General features: G+C 44.6%; 1 protein-coding gene across 1 annotated transcript in view; it reads right to left on the bottom strand.

Annotated features, from left to right (window-relative positions):
- Nucleotides 1-18137, bottom strand: part of LOC142149602 (hemagglutinin/amebocyte aggregation factor-like) — a 37933-nt gene extending 19796 nt beyond the window's left edge. Inside the window, exons 1-4 of the mRNA XM_075204925.1 lie at nt 18045-18137; nt 12293-12303; nt 10795-10866; nt 8557-8745 (exon numbers count right to left, since the gene is read on the bottom strand). Coding sequence (XP_075061026.1) covers nt 8557-8745; nt 10795-10866; nt 12293-12303; nt 18045-18107 — 335 coding nt within the window. The 5' untranslated portion in view covers nt 18108-18137. The remainder of the gene's footprint in view (nt 1-8556; nt 8746-10794; nt 10867-12292; nt 12304-18044) is intronic.
- Nucleotides 18138-19158: the final 1021 nt, after the last annotated feature.

Genomic DNA, 19158 nt, shown 5'->3' with positions numbered 1-19158 from the left:
CCATGAGTCTCTGAAGGTGTTCCTGTGTTTCCTCGTTTATTCAGCCCAGCTGATTCCTGTGGTTTCCAAACCACTTCTACCTCTGTGGTTTCCAAACCACTTCTACTACTGTGGTCCCCATACCACAGCTACCCTTCTGTGTATCATCGTGACTGTGAGCTGATTCCTATCCGCTGCCTCCGTGCACTACAGTCTTCTAACCACTTCAACTCTACCATGTATTATTGGGACTGTTAGCTGATGCCTATCCGCTGCCTCCGTGCACTACAGTCTTCCATCCACATCCACTCACCTGTTCATCATCGTGACTGTTAGCTGATTCCTATCCGCTGCCTCCGTGCACTACAGTCTTTAACCTGCAACTCGTCTGTGTTTCATCATCGTGACTGTTAGCTGATTTCTATCCGCTGCCTCCGTGCACTACAGTCTTCAACCTGCAACTCGTCTGTGTTTCATCATCATGACTGTTAGCTGATTCCTATCCGCTGCCTCCGTGCACTACAGTCTTCAACCTGCAACCCGTCTGTGTTTCATCGTGACTGTTTGGCTGATTCCTATCCGCTGCCTCTGTGCGCTTCAGTCTTCAGTTCTTGTCAACTCTCCCGTGTTTCCTTGAGACTGCTGCCACTATTGCTATCTGCTGCTCTCCGTGATCAACAGTTCCAGTTCAACTCTGCTCTTCCGTGTCCCATCATTACTGCACCTGCTGGTTGCTATTGGCTACCTCCGTGTTTCCGCAGAGACCCGCTGCTGCTACTCCTCAGCGCTACTCATCCATCTACTGCTGATCCGCTCTCCACGCTTTCCTGTGTTCCCTGCTGGTCTACCTACCTGTGCGCTGCACCTACTAGACCACCGTTTCACCCATCCAGGGACTTTGCATCCTGCCGGCCTCCTGCCGTTCAGGTATCTCTGCACTCCTGTCTGATTGCCTGCTTCTGAACCTCGGTATGCATACTTCTCATTGACTGTGCTGTGTATTGCATACCTTGCTGGACTGTGTTGGTTCTCCTCTGGAGTTTGCTATCCGCTGAGTCTATTGCCATCATTGACTGTGTTATCTCGTGCTGGATTACTTCAAGAGACTTTCTATATTGGCAGTGCTGTTCAGTCATATATACATGTATATTGTGCATATTACTGTGGATCAAAGTTACGGTGCCCGTGTATATCTTGTGTTGCAGTCTCTCCCCGTGCACCTCCTCACATATATATTCAGTGGTACAACTTGCTAGTGGCAGACCACTGATTCCTGTTTCCAGTTTCACCTGTTCCAGTATCCTCTCACATAGCAGTGGTACAACTTGCTAACGCAGACCACTGACTCCCCGGATACCTCCACTTGGATTCCATTCCTTCACTCAGACAGCGGTACAACTTGCTATCCGCAGACCGCTGACTCTCATCACCTCCTCGTTTCTGTTGGACATTCCTCCTCACTATAGCAGTGGTACAACTTGCTACCGCAGACCACTGACTACCTTCACGTGTCCTTTGTCCATACAGTTCCTCGTGTATTATTACCATCATATTGCCAGTGCTGCTAGTCATAGACTTTCCTGAGCATCTCATCATCTGCTATTTCCTGTTCCGTGATCACCCTGCTACCAGAGTACCATATTACCACCTATACTGCTCTGGTAGGCCTATCACCTGGTGATCCCTGGGTAAAGACTCCTAGTGCCCGTGACAGCCCCCTCCTAGTCGGTGGCAGGGAGGCCGACTTAGGAGTTGGAGTTACTACTCCCTACACTACTGCTAGCACAGATTGCCTCATGCCCATCTCCTTGGATACAGCTGTCGGCCCCTTTGAGACCTTAGCCTTTGTGGATTCCGGCTCTGCCGGAAATTTCATCTCTGGCACTCTGGCATCGCAACTCCAATTAAATACACTAAAATTGCCTCAGCCGTTATTTCTCACCGCGGTGGATGGGAATCGGATCTCCAACGGGTCGGTTTTCCACATCTGTTCTCCTATTCGGCTGACGGTAGGGGTGCTACATTCTGAACTCATCGAGTTTTTGGTTCTTCCTCGTTCTGTCAACACTGTCATTCTAGGATTTCCTTGGCTCAAGCTTCTCTCCCCCTAATTTGATTGGAATCGTGCTATGGTTACCTCTTGGGGCCCACAATGTTTCAAGTCCTGCCTGTCCGGCCTAAAACCTGGCCAGTCAACTCTTCCTTGTCGTTGGACATCTCCTCAGACTGAATTACCATCTTTATATAACTCCTACCGAGATGTGTTCTGCAAAACCGCAGCCGAGACCCTACCTCCTCATCGGGCCTGGGATTGCTCCATTGAACTATTTCCTGATAAACCGCTTCCCAAGGGCAGAATATATCCATTATCTCTTCCCGAGAATGCTGCTATGTCTACCTATATATCTGAGAATCTCCAGCGTGGATTTATCAGGAAGTCTACCTCTCCCGCAGGCGGGGATTCTTCTTTGTTAAAAAAAAGACGGGTCTTTACGACCTTGTATCGATTACCGGCGATTGAATGCCATCACTGTTAAAAACAGATACCCGTTGCCACTCATCTCTGAACTGTTTGATAGGATCACTGGATCAAAGATCTTTACTAAACTAGATCTGCGAGGAGCATATAACCTCATTCGTATACGCTCTGGAGACGAGTGGAAGACTGCCTTCTGCACTAAAGAGGGTCACTTTGAATATCTAGTGATGCCCTTTGGATTGTGCAACGCCCCTGCTGTGTTTCAGTCTTTCATTAATGAGATTTTTCAAGACCTTCTCTACGTCTCTGCAGTAGCTTATCTAGACGACATTTTAATCTTCTCCCCAGATTTGGTCACCCATCGTGCTCATGTAAGAGAGGTCCTATCCCGTTTAAGAACAAATAAGTTATATTGCAAACTCAAGAAGTGTGTTTTTGAGGTATCACAGATTCCTTTCCTGGGTTACATTGTATCTGGGGTCGGTCTGCAGATGGATTCTGTGAAGTTATCTGCTATCCTCGAGTGGCCTAGACCTTTGGGACTAAAGGCAATTCAGAGATTTATTGGCTTCGCCAACTACTATCGGCAGTTCATACCTCACTTTTCTTCCATCATTGCACCCATTACCTATTTGACCAGAAAAACAGCTAATCCTCAAGTTTGGTCTCCGGAAGCTATCACCGCCTTTGAACTCCTCAAGAAAGCTTTCTCTTCTGCTTCAGTGCTTGCCCAACCTGATCAGAACAAACCATTTCTAGTCGAAGTTGATGCTTCCTCTGTTGGTGTCGGGGCAGTTTTGTCACAAGAATCTATTTCTGGGAAGCTAATACCCTGCGGTTTCTTCTCTAGGAGGTTTACCCCCTCTGAGTCTAATTACGGCATCGGAGATAAAGAGTTATTAGCAGTAAAGTCTGCACTCGAAGAATGGCGTCATCTCCTGGAGGGTGCTCTCTACCCGGTCACTGTACTTACAGATCACAAAAATTTCATCTACCTTCGGGAGGCTCGGTGCCTGAATCCCTGTCAAGCCAGATGGTCCTCATTCTTTGCCCGGTTTAATCTAAGACTCACCTACCGTGCTGGTTCTCTAAATTCCAAGGCTGATGCTCTGTCCCGTTCCTTCGATATCTCAGATACTCCACACTCGGTAGAACCCCCACCGGTCTTAGAACCTTCTTGTATTGTGGCGATCACTCAGACACCTCCTGTCGGTTGCTCCTTTCTGGAACCACACCTACGCCTGAAGGCGCACCGTTGGGCACATACCTCTAAGTTTGCTGGGCATGCCGGATCAGAGAAGACTCTTTCACTGCTCTCTCGACATTACTGGTGGCCCACTATCCGTACTGACGTCCGGGAGTTCGTAGCCTCATGCACTACTTGTGCTCAGAATAAAGTACCTAGGCAACCTCCCGCAGGACTGTTACAACCTCTTCCAATTCCTGATCACCCTTGGTCTAGCATCTCAATGGATTTCATCACCGATTTACCACCGAGCAACGGCTGCAACACCATCTGGGTCACTGTGGACAGATTTTCTAAGATGGCCCATTTCGTTCCACTAAAGGGCCTTCCAACTGCATCTAAACTAGCACAAATCTTTATTAAAGAGATCTTCCGCCTCCACGGTTGTCCTCTGGACATAATCTCTGACCGTGGCGTCCAGTTTATTTCTCGCTTCTGGAGAGCCTTCTGCAAGGATTTAGGTATCAGTCTTAAATTCTCCTCTGGGAATCACCCACAGACCAACGGTCAGACGGAGCGAGTAAATCAAGATTTAGAATTGTTTCTTCGTTGCTTTTCTTCACACAACCAATCCAATTGGAGTCTTCTGCTGCCTTGGGCCGAATTTGCCCACAACAACCATAATCATTCTTCTTCTGGATATTCTCCATTCTTCACTGTATATGGGACCCATCCCATTCTTCCCTCGTTTTCTTCCCCACCTCCCACGGTTCCTGCCGCCCACGCTATGACTCAAGATATGGCTAAACTATGGGTTTCCACTAAATAGAACCTTCTCAAATCAGGACGTCATTATAAATCTTCCGCTGATAATCATAGAAGAGTCGTACCAGTCCTCCAGGTTGGGGACAAGGTCTGGTTGTCCACTAGGAATCTGAGACTACTGGTTCACTCCATGAAACTGGCACCCCGCTTCATTGGGCCTTTCTCAGTTACGCAAATCATTAATCCAGTTACGGTTAGACTCCAACTTCCTCCAGCGTTGAAGATTCATAACACCTTTCATATCTCTCTCCTTAAACCTCTGGTACTCAACAAATTTTCCCATGTCACTCCGGTTCCTCATGCTATTCCCACCGATATGGGGGACGAATATGAGGTTAGTCAAGTCCTGGAGGAACGTAAATTTCGAGGACGTCTACAGTACCTAGTACATTGGAAAGGCTTTGGACCTGAAGAGAGTTCTTGGGTTTTTAAAGAAGATTTGCATGCCCCAGGATTATTATCCGCCTTCCTTAAGCGGCGCTTTTTACCTGATGTGTTTTCCGATTGTGAGGAGGGGGGTACTGTCAGATGCCGTCCCCGCGCTTCCACGCTAAGCCGGGACGGACGTCTGTCTCTCTCTGAGCGTCCTGTTGCTAGGCAACGGAGACGCGTCTTCTGGCGGCGCGGTGCGCATGCGCGCCCGTCGCCATAACAACGGGACGCGCTGCTAAGCTTCCTGTCCGCGGTCAGACCGCCGAATCTCTGCCTACCAATGAGGGTTAAGGACTTCCTATATATATCCTGCTCTGACACCACTAGGATGCCAGAGCAACTAGTTATCTAGCCTCCAGCGTTCCTGTGATATCTTCATTATATCCTACCTGTTGATTCCTGTTACTGACCCGGCTTCCTGAACTCGCTTTTGGATTCTCCCTGTGTCCTGTCTTGTTACTTCGGTTTGACCTTGGCCTGCTGACTATTCTCTGCCTCCTGATTCGGTACCTTATCTGCCCGCTTGGTTCTGACTCTGCCTGTACGACTACGGATTTGCCCTTTACCTCGCAAGTAGCTACCTGGGAGGGCCGCGACCTGCACGTCGCTCGCCGCGAAGTCCAAACTTCCTTGCGGGGGTACCTGGTGAATACCGGCGGCGTGTTAGACTCCGCGCCTCCTTGTGTAGTTGTGCCAATACTTGCAGGTACTAAAGTCACCTCTGTGACACATAGTAAGGCACCCGTGGGTGGTCAGTCAGCGTGAAGTGGGTAGAATTGTCGCAGATAAACCCGGTATCTTCACACTCCCTGACCAACATTGGTGTGTGACTATGTGATCCTCAGTATTGTTGTATTACTGTGTTTGTTTCCAATTGTAAAGTGCTATGGAATATGCTGGCGCTATATAAATAAGTGTTGATGATAATGATGATGATCTTTGTCTCCACTGTGACATAATCACCAAGCCGCCTCCATGGACAAGTTTGTGTTTAAATCCTGCACAGGGCTAACAGTTGCAGAAAAGGTAACACAGAATGGGGTTTGAAGTAGGCATACTTGCCACCTTTAAAATCCGAGATATCCTGGAGGGGAGGTCAAGTGGCAAGTAAAGGAGGGAGGGGGCGTGGTGTGGAAAATTGCTTAGTTTTGGCCGCCTCCTCTGTGATATGCAGCAATCTCGTTATTGATCTGATTTGCAGTGTATGGAAGTAGGTGGGAAAGAGCCAGCCAATCCTAAGGCAGCAGAGCAGTATCTGTAATACCCTACAAATCCTACCCTACATATATTACTGTATGCACTCATTCAGAAATCTACAGTTCCCCAGAGTGTCTCTAGGAAGTTAAATGCAAATTGCATCTGTCATTTTGGGATGGGCAAACTGCAATGAATAAAGTAGAAGACGGCAATGAACACTCTAGACCAGAAGCTTTGTTTGTGCAGCCTTACTCGGATTGGAATACTTTTCTTTGGGTGGACATTCATACATGCTGTTACACATGGACTTCTGGTATGAGTACATCCATATGTTACGTTACATGGATTTTTCATGAGTTGAGTTTCTACATGTTTTTAGTTTTTTATTAAAGTATCCCAGTGTTTATCTGGTCATTGCACAAGATTCTGTTATTTATTTTTTGTTGCAATGGATGGTGTTGGACATGAATGAGGGATCCTTACTAATGGAATCCATGAGAGAGGGACATCTAAAGAAGCTTTGAGAAGGCGAGTGATCTTGCAAGCATTTGTAAGCATACATCCTGAGGGGGCTTAGTGGACACAACAATCAGTTCAACACGGGAACAAGAGCACATCATCTGTCAAGTGGTGGTGGACTAAATTATATATTTTACATGACATATTGCACGCATGTTGTATTCTGTTTTTGTATCTCATTACATGTGAGTTTTGGGAAGGAATACCCGAGTGTACAAAGAGGGGAGCGCAAGTGTATGTATCATTTTTTTTTATTGTTGTTTACTTTTTTGTAATATTTGGAGGACATTCCGGATACAGATGTGGCTGCATACCCTATATAAAGTCCCTATATAAAGCCCTATATAAAGCCTGATATAAAGTCTACTGTTGTGTTTACAATAAAGTAGAAGGCTCCAGGAGATTCTTGGGGAAAAGGGGAGCCCAAAACGGACTGGCTAGTGAGAGAAGTGGTGTGTGTGTGACTGCTGACTGAGCTCATGCAGGATCTTTTCACAAGGAGCCCCTGAATGCAATGGCTGAATTGTTGTCCTGATCGATGTTTGCAGCCAGCCCAGAAAGAAGCACTTTTGCAGTATAGGAAAAGACTTAACCTGTCACTGCCCATGAGATGTCAGTAGAACTTATATGATGACAGACAAGTTTCTTTTGCTTTGCTATGCTCAAGTTATTTAAGTGAGACATCAAACTGTATTATTAAAGCTTCTGACCGGGACTGTAAAATTGCTATTGAAAGGTGTTAGAGCACTGTCTAAAGGAAGAGTTGGTTGTAGCCAAATCTGCAAGCTGACTGGGACATAGAGAGCAATCATTTACCACAAGAGTTTGTCTATATTACATTAGAAGTTTGATTCTATTGTGAAACTGCCTAAAATGGTTGCTGATGAGAGAATTGCAGGTTGTTTAACCCTACAGTTGCTGGGATAGAGCTGCTTATTCCATTATATGGATTGCTAAGTGGACACTGTCTTTTAAACTAGAAAAAGCTAAGGAGTCATGCATGCATCAAGTTGATTACTGATTTCAGCCTGTACAGGTAAACAAGCTTCATGAGTCAGCTGAAACTTCACTTAAACCTGTGGATTATAATTTAGCCCCTTGGAAATTGTATGTCGTAAAGTGACCCTAGACTATAATCATTTCTTCTAAAGCATCTAACCTGAACCAGCTGGATTACTCCTAGTTGCATCTCTACTGATTTTTGTGTGATAAGTATGATCTGTATAATTGCACTGAAAGTATTGTGATTGATTGATCTATATTATCTGCTGCCGCAGCATTTAGTGTGATGGTCTAGTTAACTTGTAGCAACCGGTTGTTGCCTACAGTATCTATCCAGTGAAATCCATTTCACTGAAGCACAGTGCCTAAATTTAAAGTGGGATATATTTATTCAGTGACCTATGTGTTGTGTCGATTTATGTTTGCATATTGTTGAACCAAGATTCCTAAAATGTTATTTATTTTCTGACATGTTGAATAACATTGCATGTTGATGGTATTGTGTTATTACTTTTCTATGCTTCCTGCTACTTATCTGCTGCTCTGGTAAAGTCTAATGCTACAAGCAAAGAGAATAAACCCACGAGTTTCTGCAGTTTTAGTCCTGTGTTCATTGTTTTATTCCAACACTACTGGGGGGACCTTTGCCTCTCTACCATAACACCGGGCCTGTAGAATCCTTCCTTACACTACTTTTGGGGTGCCAACCATTCACTTTCATTACATATCTGTTATCTAGAACAAGTAAAACTATATAATAATATTCCACCTGTAGTCTGGCAGTTACGGATCTTCCAAACTGAAACTCAGATGATTGCAAATATCTATGTTTGGGCCTAACAGATTGAATGGAAGCCACTTGTTTGAAAGCAGACATGTCACTTGTTTAATTGTGGTTCATTAGCTTTATGAATGTATTATTACTAGACTGATTTACCTTCTGTCCTCTTTCCAATTGTTATGATAACTCTCCATGCCGCTCAGAACAGATCCAAATGGACAGACAAAGGTAAACTCTTGGTCAAAGTCATTGACGTAGCTTGTCCAGTAACAAGACGCTGGTTTGGTAAAGGTGTTCTGGCAGCGGAAGTCCCAGACACGATCCTCATGTTTATTGTCGTGGATGCTGGAAAAAGTTAAAGAATTAGATCAATACATTTTTTTGTATATCCCTTTTGCATTGTCTATACACTTATACATAATTTAAATGGCTGTTACAGGGCTATCACAGAATGCTGACAGATGTGAAGACCCGGGGTATTCATCATCATCATCACCATTTATTTATATAGCGCCACTAATTCCACAGCGCTGTACAGAGAACTCACTCACATCAGTCCCTGCCCCATTGGGGCTTAAAGTCTAAATTTCCTAACACACTCACACACAGACTATGGTCAACTTGTTAGCAGCCAATTAACCTACCAATATGTTTTTGGAGTGTGGGAGGAAACCGGAGCACCCGGAGGAAACCCACGCAAACACGGGGAGAACATACAAACTCCTCACAGATAAGGCCATGGTCGGGAATTGAACTCATGAACCCCAGTGCTGTAAGGCAGAAGTGCTAACCACTTAGCCACCATGTTGCCCCATTAGAGCCTAAACTCACAAGAGGTACCCTGGGACTTTTGGGTCAGGTCATACAGACTGAAGACAGGGAAAGATACAGCAATATTTTTATTAGAGAGTTGTACAATACAAGTTCTCTAAATGAGCAAAAGGATAAAACATAAAAATATAAGCAGGTCCCAATAAACACCAATTTACTGCTAGACTTCCCAGAACTCTCCCACACTGTCTGTGATTAATGCCCAACCGACCATGGGAGTCTTATGAAGCTATCGTTCAGCAGAGCCACCAAGTCTGCAATCACAATACTCCCAGGTGTAATCCTTAGCGCACTGACAGCAGCCGAGACATCAGTGACTTTGAGAAGCAAAATAACACATCCAGAAACCTCTCCTGGGACCTTCAAAATGGGATCCCTCCCTTCAGGGTTATTCTCAGGTCCTTAAAAATAAAGGTATCCCCTGATTGGTAGAGTTCAATGTGGGGCTGTACAAGAGTGTAGTCATGTCTCAGGACCAAATTACACACTTGCCTATTTTTGAAGGCAGCTGTCCAGGAGGGGGTCCTTCGTGGGGCTTTTAGCCCCAGACCCACCATCTTCAACAACGGCGACAGCTGGATCCGGGATTTTTGCCTGCTTCCTCGGGAGTCCGGGAGAACTCCCAAAAATTTGGGAGTCTCCCGGACATTCCGGGAAAATAGGCAACTATGCCAAATGAGTTCCCCCCTGCTGTTTTCATGCCACAATGTCTGACTCAGTCCTAGGGTAGAACAATAGGATCTTGCTGTCATTAATCCATTGGTGATGGTGGGTGATAGTCAGTCACTCCCTGTCTTAACCCCTTCTAGTCATTTGTGATGTCAGAGGGTCTCCAGCTGCTCCCAGCTTCCTGTCCTCACAGAAGTGACTGGCCCAGAATAAAACATCACACCTGGCCCTGTTTAAGAACAACAGCTGATCACTATCCTTTTCTCTGATTGACTGCTGGGAAATAACGAGCCTGGTCAGGTCCTTTCCATAACAATAGGTAAGAACCAAATTTGTATAATATTTCTTTACAGTCAGTAGGTGGCGCTGTTTCCACAGCTGTAAGTAGACAGAACTCACCATCAGCCAAATGCTCTCTATAGATAGCGATAGGACATCTGAGGGCTAAAATAAGGTTCTATGTTGCAAACAGACACAAGACAATAACTATAATCAGCATGTGAGGACGCAGTATGTACATAAGATGTAGATAGATGTATTTGAATCTGCAGAGGGTGAAAATGACGAGGTTTGAATTTCATATGTTGCAGTAAGAGGAAAAATGTATATTAACCTCATAAAACAGTGAGCAGGAAATGGTTATGTCAAAATACCAACCTCAAGACTGGATAATAAGGAAATGTCATGTAATGAAGACCTTGCGTCTACTCACAGTGGAGGCAGCCATATTGCAGGCTTAACCAATCACTTGGTTTCATACCTTAGTGATGTCACTAGTTCTTAGTGCAGTGATTGGCTGCATTCTGACAGATCTTGGTTCACCCCATAGAATGGCTGCCTCCATTGGCTGTAGATGAGGATACAGTTTGATTTCTGGAATATATTATTTATTACCTGATAATTAAGTTAATGCTCTGGTGATTTTGGCACGTGTAGTTGAGAGGTTTATCAAAATCATTGACCCATGTTCCTAAGAAAAGAAAATATAAATATATATTATTAATATGATGTGACACACAAAACACTCAAGCCTCCATGTTTTGATGATTAGGGGGTGCTACAGAGATCTGAAGGATAGTAGTGGAAGTCGTATTGTAATATAGATTCTTATGGAGAATGTTATTGAACAGAGATCAGGATGAGAATTTGTGTAGTAGAACAATGGAAATCTGGGACGTGTAAAGATGCATCACAGAAGTGTAGAGATGTGCCCCGCTGTGCCCGTCAAGAAGGCGAAGAAGGACCTGACTGCTGTGCTCATGAAGAGGGCAAAAAAAGAAGAGAACAATTACTTACCATCCCTGCATTCTAGCGCCGGTAAGTATATTTCTTTTTCCGCAGGTTTCGGCCGCAGAGGGAAGATGAGCCAATTAGGGCTCACCTTCCCCTGCTGGCCAATCGGAGGCCGGATGAGTGAGCCAATCCTGGCTCACCTCCGGCCTTTCAAATTATTGGCGCTGAGGCGAGCCAATGAGCGCTCGAGGCAGCGCCTAGTGATGATGTTGCGCCGGCGGTTATTTAAGCCACCGGGCAGCGCCATCTTGCCAGAAGTCCGGCGGAGCAGAGAAGAGAGGATGTCGTGGGACATCCAGAGAGAACTTTCGAGAAAACTCCGGCGGAGGTGGCAGGGTGCCCTTGTCAGGGCAAGGAGCTACCCTGCCACACGAAGAGACCACCGGAGACGCTGGCGGGGAGCCCTTGTAAGGGCTAAGAGCACCCCCGCCCAGAGAGCTGCCGGAAACGCCACGCCAAAGAGGAGAAGAGACGCCACCGGCTGTAGCGTCTGGAAGACCCGGAAAATAAGATGTCGGGAGCAAGTTGAGTATTCTGCGCAGAGCAGGTAAGTATACCCTGTGTTAGGTTGGGCACAAGGCCCGTGGGCACGGTCGGGCACAAGGTCCGTGGCCTTAGTTAGGGGCATAAGGCCCAGGATAAATTGGGGAAAAGGCCCTTATAGGTAGTCAGGGGGCTTTAAGCCCATTATAGCAAAAGGGCACAAGGCCCTAGTTAGTGAGCTAGCGCCCATAGTTAGGTAAGGCCACAAGGCCTTGTCAGGGGGCATAAAGCCCATAGTATACCCATAGTCAGGGCACAAGGGCCTGTAGTTAGCTGGGCAGAGAGCCCATGGTGTAGGGCAGGGGTCAGGGAACTTTTTTACCTTTTACCCCAAAATGTATTTAGATACGCCGACGTTACCCCCTTGATTTGAAAGGAAGGAAGTCATATATTATTAATTACTGGAATTTAAAATGTTATTGAATCTATTCAAAATTTCTCAACTTCAAAACTTCAGGTTTTGGAGAAATGATGTTGCTTCATTTTTTATATGAGAGCATCAATATTGGGGCATTTTGATGTCAGAGTAATTTGGATACAGTCTTCAGCGTCCAATCGATTTTTCTGCTTTGTTTTTATGTTTGTTAGAGTGGAAAATCCATGTTCGCAAAGGTAGATTGTTGCAAAAGGCAGCAGCTTTTTGACTGCCTCCTCATATGAAATTTTGAATGCCTTTGCAGCTGTTGACATCCAAAAATATGACAGAACTGCTTTGTTTTCAAATGCAATACGTGCTTCATTATTGCATCGAAGCTCAAGAAGTGCCTCTGCCAACCCTTGAGGCTCTTCTTGTACAACAGCAACTTCACATTTAAAGGGGTCTACAATCCAACTGACAGCATGTGAATCGGCAGCATTACCCCCAGGAATTTTATTTTTACCCCATTTGGGGTAATTTACCCCTGTTCCCTGACCACTGGTGTAGGGCATAAGGCCCATGGTAAAAAGGGCACCAGGCCCTATAGGAGCCGGTGTGAGAGCCCTGGGTAGAAAGGGTGCAGTCCCAGTGTGTGGTGAATAAGCTAGGTGATAGTCCTGGGTAACAGTAGAGCAGAAGGCTCCTGTTAGTGCTATACTAGACCGTCTGGTTAGATAGCAGGTGTATGTATTGCGTGGTCAGCCTGCCAGATACCGTAGCAGAGTCTTATTCCGCCTGTGCGGCGAATACTGTTTTGTGCATTGTATTTTGGTTGTGCTGTGTGTGTTTCTTTACAGATGCAAGACGTCAGGCCCCCATTAAAGATAGGCTCTTGTTTCCTTACTGCTTTCCTGGTATAATCTGGGTCTGTGGGGACAAGGTGTAGTTAAGAGCATACACATACTTAGGGAAGAGCACACAGTAGTCTTCCCGTCCCATAGGTCCCTGGGGTTATGCTGGTTTCAGAGGCAGTGATTGGGAAACTCACAGGCAGTGCAGCCAATTTGAGTTTCAGGGGCATCCCGTGGTTCTATTTGGGTGTTCCAGTCCTAATTTCTGGCAAGTTCCCTGGTGGTTCTGGAGTGGGGCGGTGTTCTGCTTGAGTGAAGGCAGCCGTTTCGAGTTACGGTAGTAACGACTGGTGGTTCCGTGTGGCAGTTGACACTCCGGTGGTGCTCTGCTCCTGTGGGCCTCATTCGTGCCACATGCGACTGGTCCTTAGGATTCGTGAGTGACCCCATAGGAGAAGATAGTCTTCTCGGTACGACCTGGGTGAGGGTTTTAGGAACAGCCCTCCGTAGTAAAAAGTGAACACCGGCTGGTGTTCCCTGTAAAGTAGAGGGAGGAGGCTTAGGGAGTACACTACACCCAGTTTATAGTAAAGTTGCGTTCCTGACCATTAGTTAGCTTGTTTAGGGTCGGACCAACTGTTGTTAGTTAGTGTGGGTTATGTGGGTTGTACATACTAGCCTCACTAGAAGAGTAGAGGGAGGCTGTGTTGTGTCTGTCTTCCACAGGTGATGGAGAGGAGCAGGAGAGCAGGGACTGGAAGTTGGAGTGCCCGGTGAGTATAACGCTCTATTCCTAGTTCTGGTTAGGCCCTCACCGAGAGATGAGTGGAGTAGTCGAGGTGGGACTGTTCCTCGTCTCAAGTACTCGTAGTCCCGCGCCCTTGGCAAGAACAAAACGAGCTGACGGTAAGCGAGATTGAATTGAGTGTCTCTGCTCATTGCCGTGGTCACTGACAACCCTCCCCTGGTAGGCACGGCCTTAATATCTGTTTCTTCCATAGAGGGAACTGGAGTGAGGTGACAGAGGTTCGGTTACTGGTCTGCTGGGAGAGGAGAGTGGCTGGGGTGTCTCGGAAGCGGACAGGAGGTGACCATCGTATGTAAGGTAAGTTTATCTGTGTGCGTCTGCCCTGTTCCCCACAGGCGTTACAGAAATGTGGATTATAGGATTATCCATGTGGATGGCGTCTAGTGAGTCCTTACAGCAGCCAGGAATTCAGTTTACAGATGGTGAGGAAAGGGAAGAAGTTACCTCCAAATGTGCTTAATAGAATAGCTTTGAAACTGGATGAAGAAATAATATTTACACAAATGTGGATGAGGAAGTGAAAGGTTTGGTTTGGTTTTATGCCATTATCCACTGTAATTAATTTCACCTCTGACTCTTCCAGAGAGACAGGCCAGGAGATCATGCACAGCATAAACTATGCCCACAAATCAATGCAAGTAATTTGATTTATTTCAAATGTTATTCTTAAACATGACCCTTGAAATAAGAAAAGTTCCCTAAATTGCAATACTAACTAAATGAGGGATAAACGAACAATACTGTACGTTAAAAGAAAACAGAAAAAAAATCCAATTTAATAAGGAGATGGGGCAGAATTCCAAACCTAGAACATTAAGCAGAGCTGAGACCCTTACAATTTAGCGCAGGTTGAGGAGAGAACCTACATGTGCACAGAGCACACAATCAGGGGAAATATTATTAAATGAGATGTGCAAATGTGTGATGATGGGTCTGGTATTAAACGGCCCTAGTGACTTGTAGACAATACTGGGGCAGAACTTTTGTAAATTACTGTGCGCGTCATTATATATATATACAGCGTCGGACTGGCCCGCCGGTACACCGGTAAAATTACCGGTAGGCCCTGCTTGTTTAGGACCACGCCCCCTTTCATATGTGGGCGGAGCCCACCCGGGCCCATAGTGTTTAATCCGCGAGTCCTCAGAGCCGTAACGAGGGCGCCAGATCCAAGTCCCAAGGAATGCAAAAGACAACAGTGCACATGTTGCACATGTTGAACACGTAGAAGCAGCGCCTGGCTCCGGGACCGCAATACAGGAAGTAAAGGAATCATCACTTCCTGCAACTCGGCTCTGCTGCATGATCCGCGTTACTGGCTGGGAGGTGTACACTGAGAGCATGCAGATACCAGGAGGAACAGAGCTATGGGGAGCAGGAAATGTGGGCACAGTAAGTAACTGAACTTAATAAATATACATATACTGTACATATATCTTCCTGGGATTCAGCCACTGTTGACAGCATTTACATTGGACATTACTTTAATTTTAAGATTGGTTGGATTTGGATATTGGAACAATTATAAACGTTCATGCATTTGTAGACACTCAGTTAATCATAAGAAATGCAACACTGCTGGAATTTATTTTTAAGAGAATCCTTTAATTTTGTTTATAAATTGATAATTTAATCCATGTTTTAACTTGTCTATAATCAATATTCTATAATCTTTCCTAGCAACCAGTTGCATTGAATTGCTACTAATGTGATTTGTGCTTGATATAGTATGTTTATTAACTGTATATCATCCAAGTTTGCATAAACATACTTTTTTCCATATAGATACTATTTCTTTGACACAAAATTGGGTGCTGATTTTCAAATAATCTCACCACCACACTCACCTAGTGGACATATGGTAAAAAGAAAATAACCCCAAAAATCACACAGGTAATTGGTTACGTACTACTAGTACTGCATTTCCCTATCCCCCTTCTAATCCCTTCCCCTTTGAGCCCTCTCCTCAAAATGATTTATCTTTTACACTCTTGAGGGGTCTGTAGACAACCTCTAGGGGTCTGTGGTAGCACCAAATGACCCTTTTCCCCAACTTGGAGAAGCGCAAGCCCAGCACTTGAAATATAATATATATTGTGTCCACCTGCAACCTAATCAATAACCTAGGCCCTAGGGTAATGTGTATCCTTCTACTCATACAGGAGCCTTGTCTAAGTATACACTTATTATTAATTGTTGTTGCCATTATTATTTGTTTGTTTGCATGCTAACCAGGAAACAAGAAGACTATTGTCATGTCTGCTATGGTCAACTATGGAGGGGGCTCCAGGTAATTGCTGTACTGGGGCCTAAAATTCAAAATTCCTCTTGGCAACCCTGCTTGCAAAAACACATCTGTACTTGTAATTCTATCACTAGTGGTGGACACAGTAAGTTTTGCATTATTAGAGTACACATTATTATATACACTGCATTCTTTATATACTACAATGTGCTGCTAGCTGTCCTTCATGGGCTGACCACTCCCCCTCCAGTGTCTGGTCTCGCCTCTATGATGGCTGGCCACACCCCCTCTGGTGGGCCCCTAGGGTTGCAGTCCCCCGGTGGGCCCTTCATGCCCCAGTCCGACACTGTATATATATATATATATATATATATATACACACACACACTCTATATGGACAAAAGTATTTGGCCACACCTGTTAATTATAGAATTGAGGTGTTTCAAACAGATCCGTTGCCAGAGGTGTATAAAATCCAGCACCTAGCCAAGCAGTCTCCATTTGCAAACATTTGTGATACAAAATGGATAGTTCTGAAGAGCTCAGTGACTTCCAGCGTGGTACTGTGATAGGATGCCACCTTGCAATAAGACGGTTTGTGAATTTCATCCCTACTGGACATTAATTAGATGTGATAAGTGATATTATTAGAATGTGGAAGCGTTTAGGAACAACAGCAACTCAGCCACAAAGCAAAAAATCACAGAGCAGGGACTGCTAAGGCGCATGGTGCATAAAAGTCCTTAATGCTCTGCTGATTCCATAGCTAAAGAGTTCCGAACGTCCACTGGCATTAATGTAAGCACAAAAACTGTGCAGCGGGAGCTTAAAGGAATGGGTTTCCATGGCCCAAAAGCTGCATGCAAGCCTCACATCACCAAGACCAATGCCAAGCATCGGATGGAGTGGTGTAAAGCACATCGACACTAGACTGTGGAGCAGTGGAAACATGTTCTGTGGAGTGATGAATCACGCTTCTCTGTTTGGCAGTCAGATGGGTGAGTCTGGGTTTGGCGGGTGTTGGGAGAACGTTACCTGCCTGACTGCATTATGCCAACTGGAAATTTGGTGTAGGAGGGATAATGGTATGGGGCTGTTTTTCAGGGTTTGGGCTAGGCCCCTTATCTCCAGTGAAGGCAATCTTAATGCAGGTTAAGTGTTTCTTTAACCACTTAACCTTTTGGGTCCCGACATTGCCGCTTTAAATTAACATTTATCTAGGTCGCACTGTTAAGTGATGTGAAAGTCAGCTGCCGGAAAGCTGTGTATTCAGAATTAGTTGCTGTCAGCATGCTGGTGCCATCGGAAATCTGCAGATTCGTTTTTTAGGTAAGTCTATTTATATTCCAGTTGTTTTTTTTTTCAAATCGGATCTTCTTTGTAGGGATCCTGCTTGTCGGGTTTCTGGTACCCTGGAAAATGTACCCAACACTTGAATTCAATGTCATTATAGTCCCTGTTGGTGTAATGGTCAAGTGTCCGAATACTTTTGTCCATATAGTGCAGGCCTGGCCAGCCTGTGGCTCTCCAGGTGTTGTGAAACTACAAATCCCAGCATACCTTGCCAGCTATTGGTGGCCTATCTACTGGCTAAGCATGATGGGACTTGTAGTTTCACAATACATGGAGAGCCACAGGTTGGTCAGGCTTGGTATAGTGTATGTCATATCTATCTATCTTAAATCTATCTATAACTCATATCTCATATCTATCTCATATCTCGCTCTCTATGTCATATCTATCTATCTATCTATCTATCTATCTATCTATCTATCTATCTATCTATCCCATATGTATATATCATCTATCTCACATCTATCTCTCTATCACACTTGTGATGCTCATGTATAAAATGTACACAGTGATTTTGGATGTCATTGCAATGCTCATTAGGAAAACGTGTATTATATGGAATAATGCAGCCTGGCTTTTGCATTTAATACCCCTAAATTTATAAAAGCACTCAGCCTACAGCCTCCACTTATAATGTCCTTATCATTTTTCATTAAAGGGTACAATATATCCTATATTTTTGTAGAATATAACGTTACCTTCAGGTCCTGCACACACCGCAGCGATACTCAGTAGGAGAAGCACTATCACCTGCATGACTACAGAGCCGAAGCAGTCTGGATCCAGATGAAGTCTTGGTGTTATTGTGTTATATGTAAATCTGTGTTCCAGGAGGTTTATATATGATGCTGACGGATCCTACATACACATTGACCAGCTGGACTCCCGATATCACTCCTAAAAACAGCATTTGACAAAGAGTCAAGGTTACAAAATTACACAATTATAAACTCCCTGTTTATGCTTTCATTTAAAGTATTATATAACTCATTTGGATTTTGTTATGTGGTAGGGGAGTGGTTTATATGTGCAAAACAGCCCCCCCCCAACAATCTATTCTTCAAATATAACATCTATCATCTATAACATTGGTTAGATACATTTTCTAATGGAGTGTATCTAATAATTACCTTTGCTGAAGAGTCCTGATCACCTGGGGGCCAGGAGTTCTATCGGCGATGTCAACAGTTTGAACGGACTTGTGTGAAAGGCTGCTCATTTCTAACCGGATGATGGTGGGTACGTGAGTTAGTGACGATATGGGGCACCATACATCCATCATTATCCTCACAGTGCGGATTCAGTGATCATTCAGGACTGAATTTTATAGAAGGCTTTTGGCAATATTCTGGCTTCACAAACTATCAGATTATGTGGAGAGTCTACTAATTCATTGTTACACATCTGGATGCTCTACTAATATTAGAGGTGTCAACAGGATTACAATAGATATGAAGGAGTTTGTTTTATCAAATTTAATGCTGAATTTCAAAATATAAACATTCTTTAATTTCATCCTGGCAACATCTTGGTGTATATCTGTATCAGAAGGAGTCTGATAACTAAAAACCAACGTATTGGAAAACATTTGTCCGCAAAATAACAAAAAAATATTCCAAATGTGCTTGAAAAATGAAAAAACAAAACATTTTTCTTCAGTCACAATGACCGTAAAATATTGCAGCCGGATCCAACTTGGCAAAACAAGAAACCCTTAACCAGCCACCGCAGAATGAAATATAAACACGCAAGGTCTATTTATACTGTAGGGATTTTCCCACGTCGTCATGTGAAATTATCTGTGGTT

The sequence above is a fragment of the Mixophyes fleayi genome, chromosome 4 (genome assembly GCF_038048845.1).
Source record: "Mixophyes fleayi isolate aMixFle1 chromosome 4, aMixFle1.hap1, whole genome shotgun sequence".
NCBI lineage: Eukaryota > Metazoa > Chordata > Amphibia > Anura > Limnodynastidae > Mixophyes > Mixophyes fleayi.
This window is presented reverse-complemented; position numbering and strand designations above follow the sequence as displayed.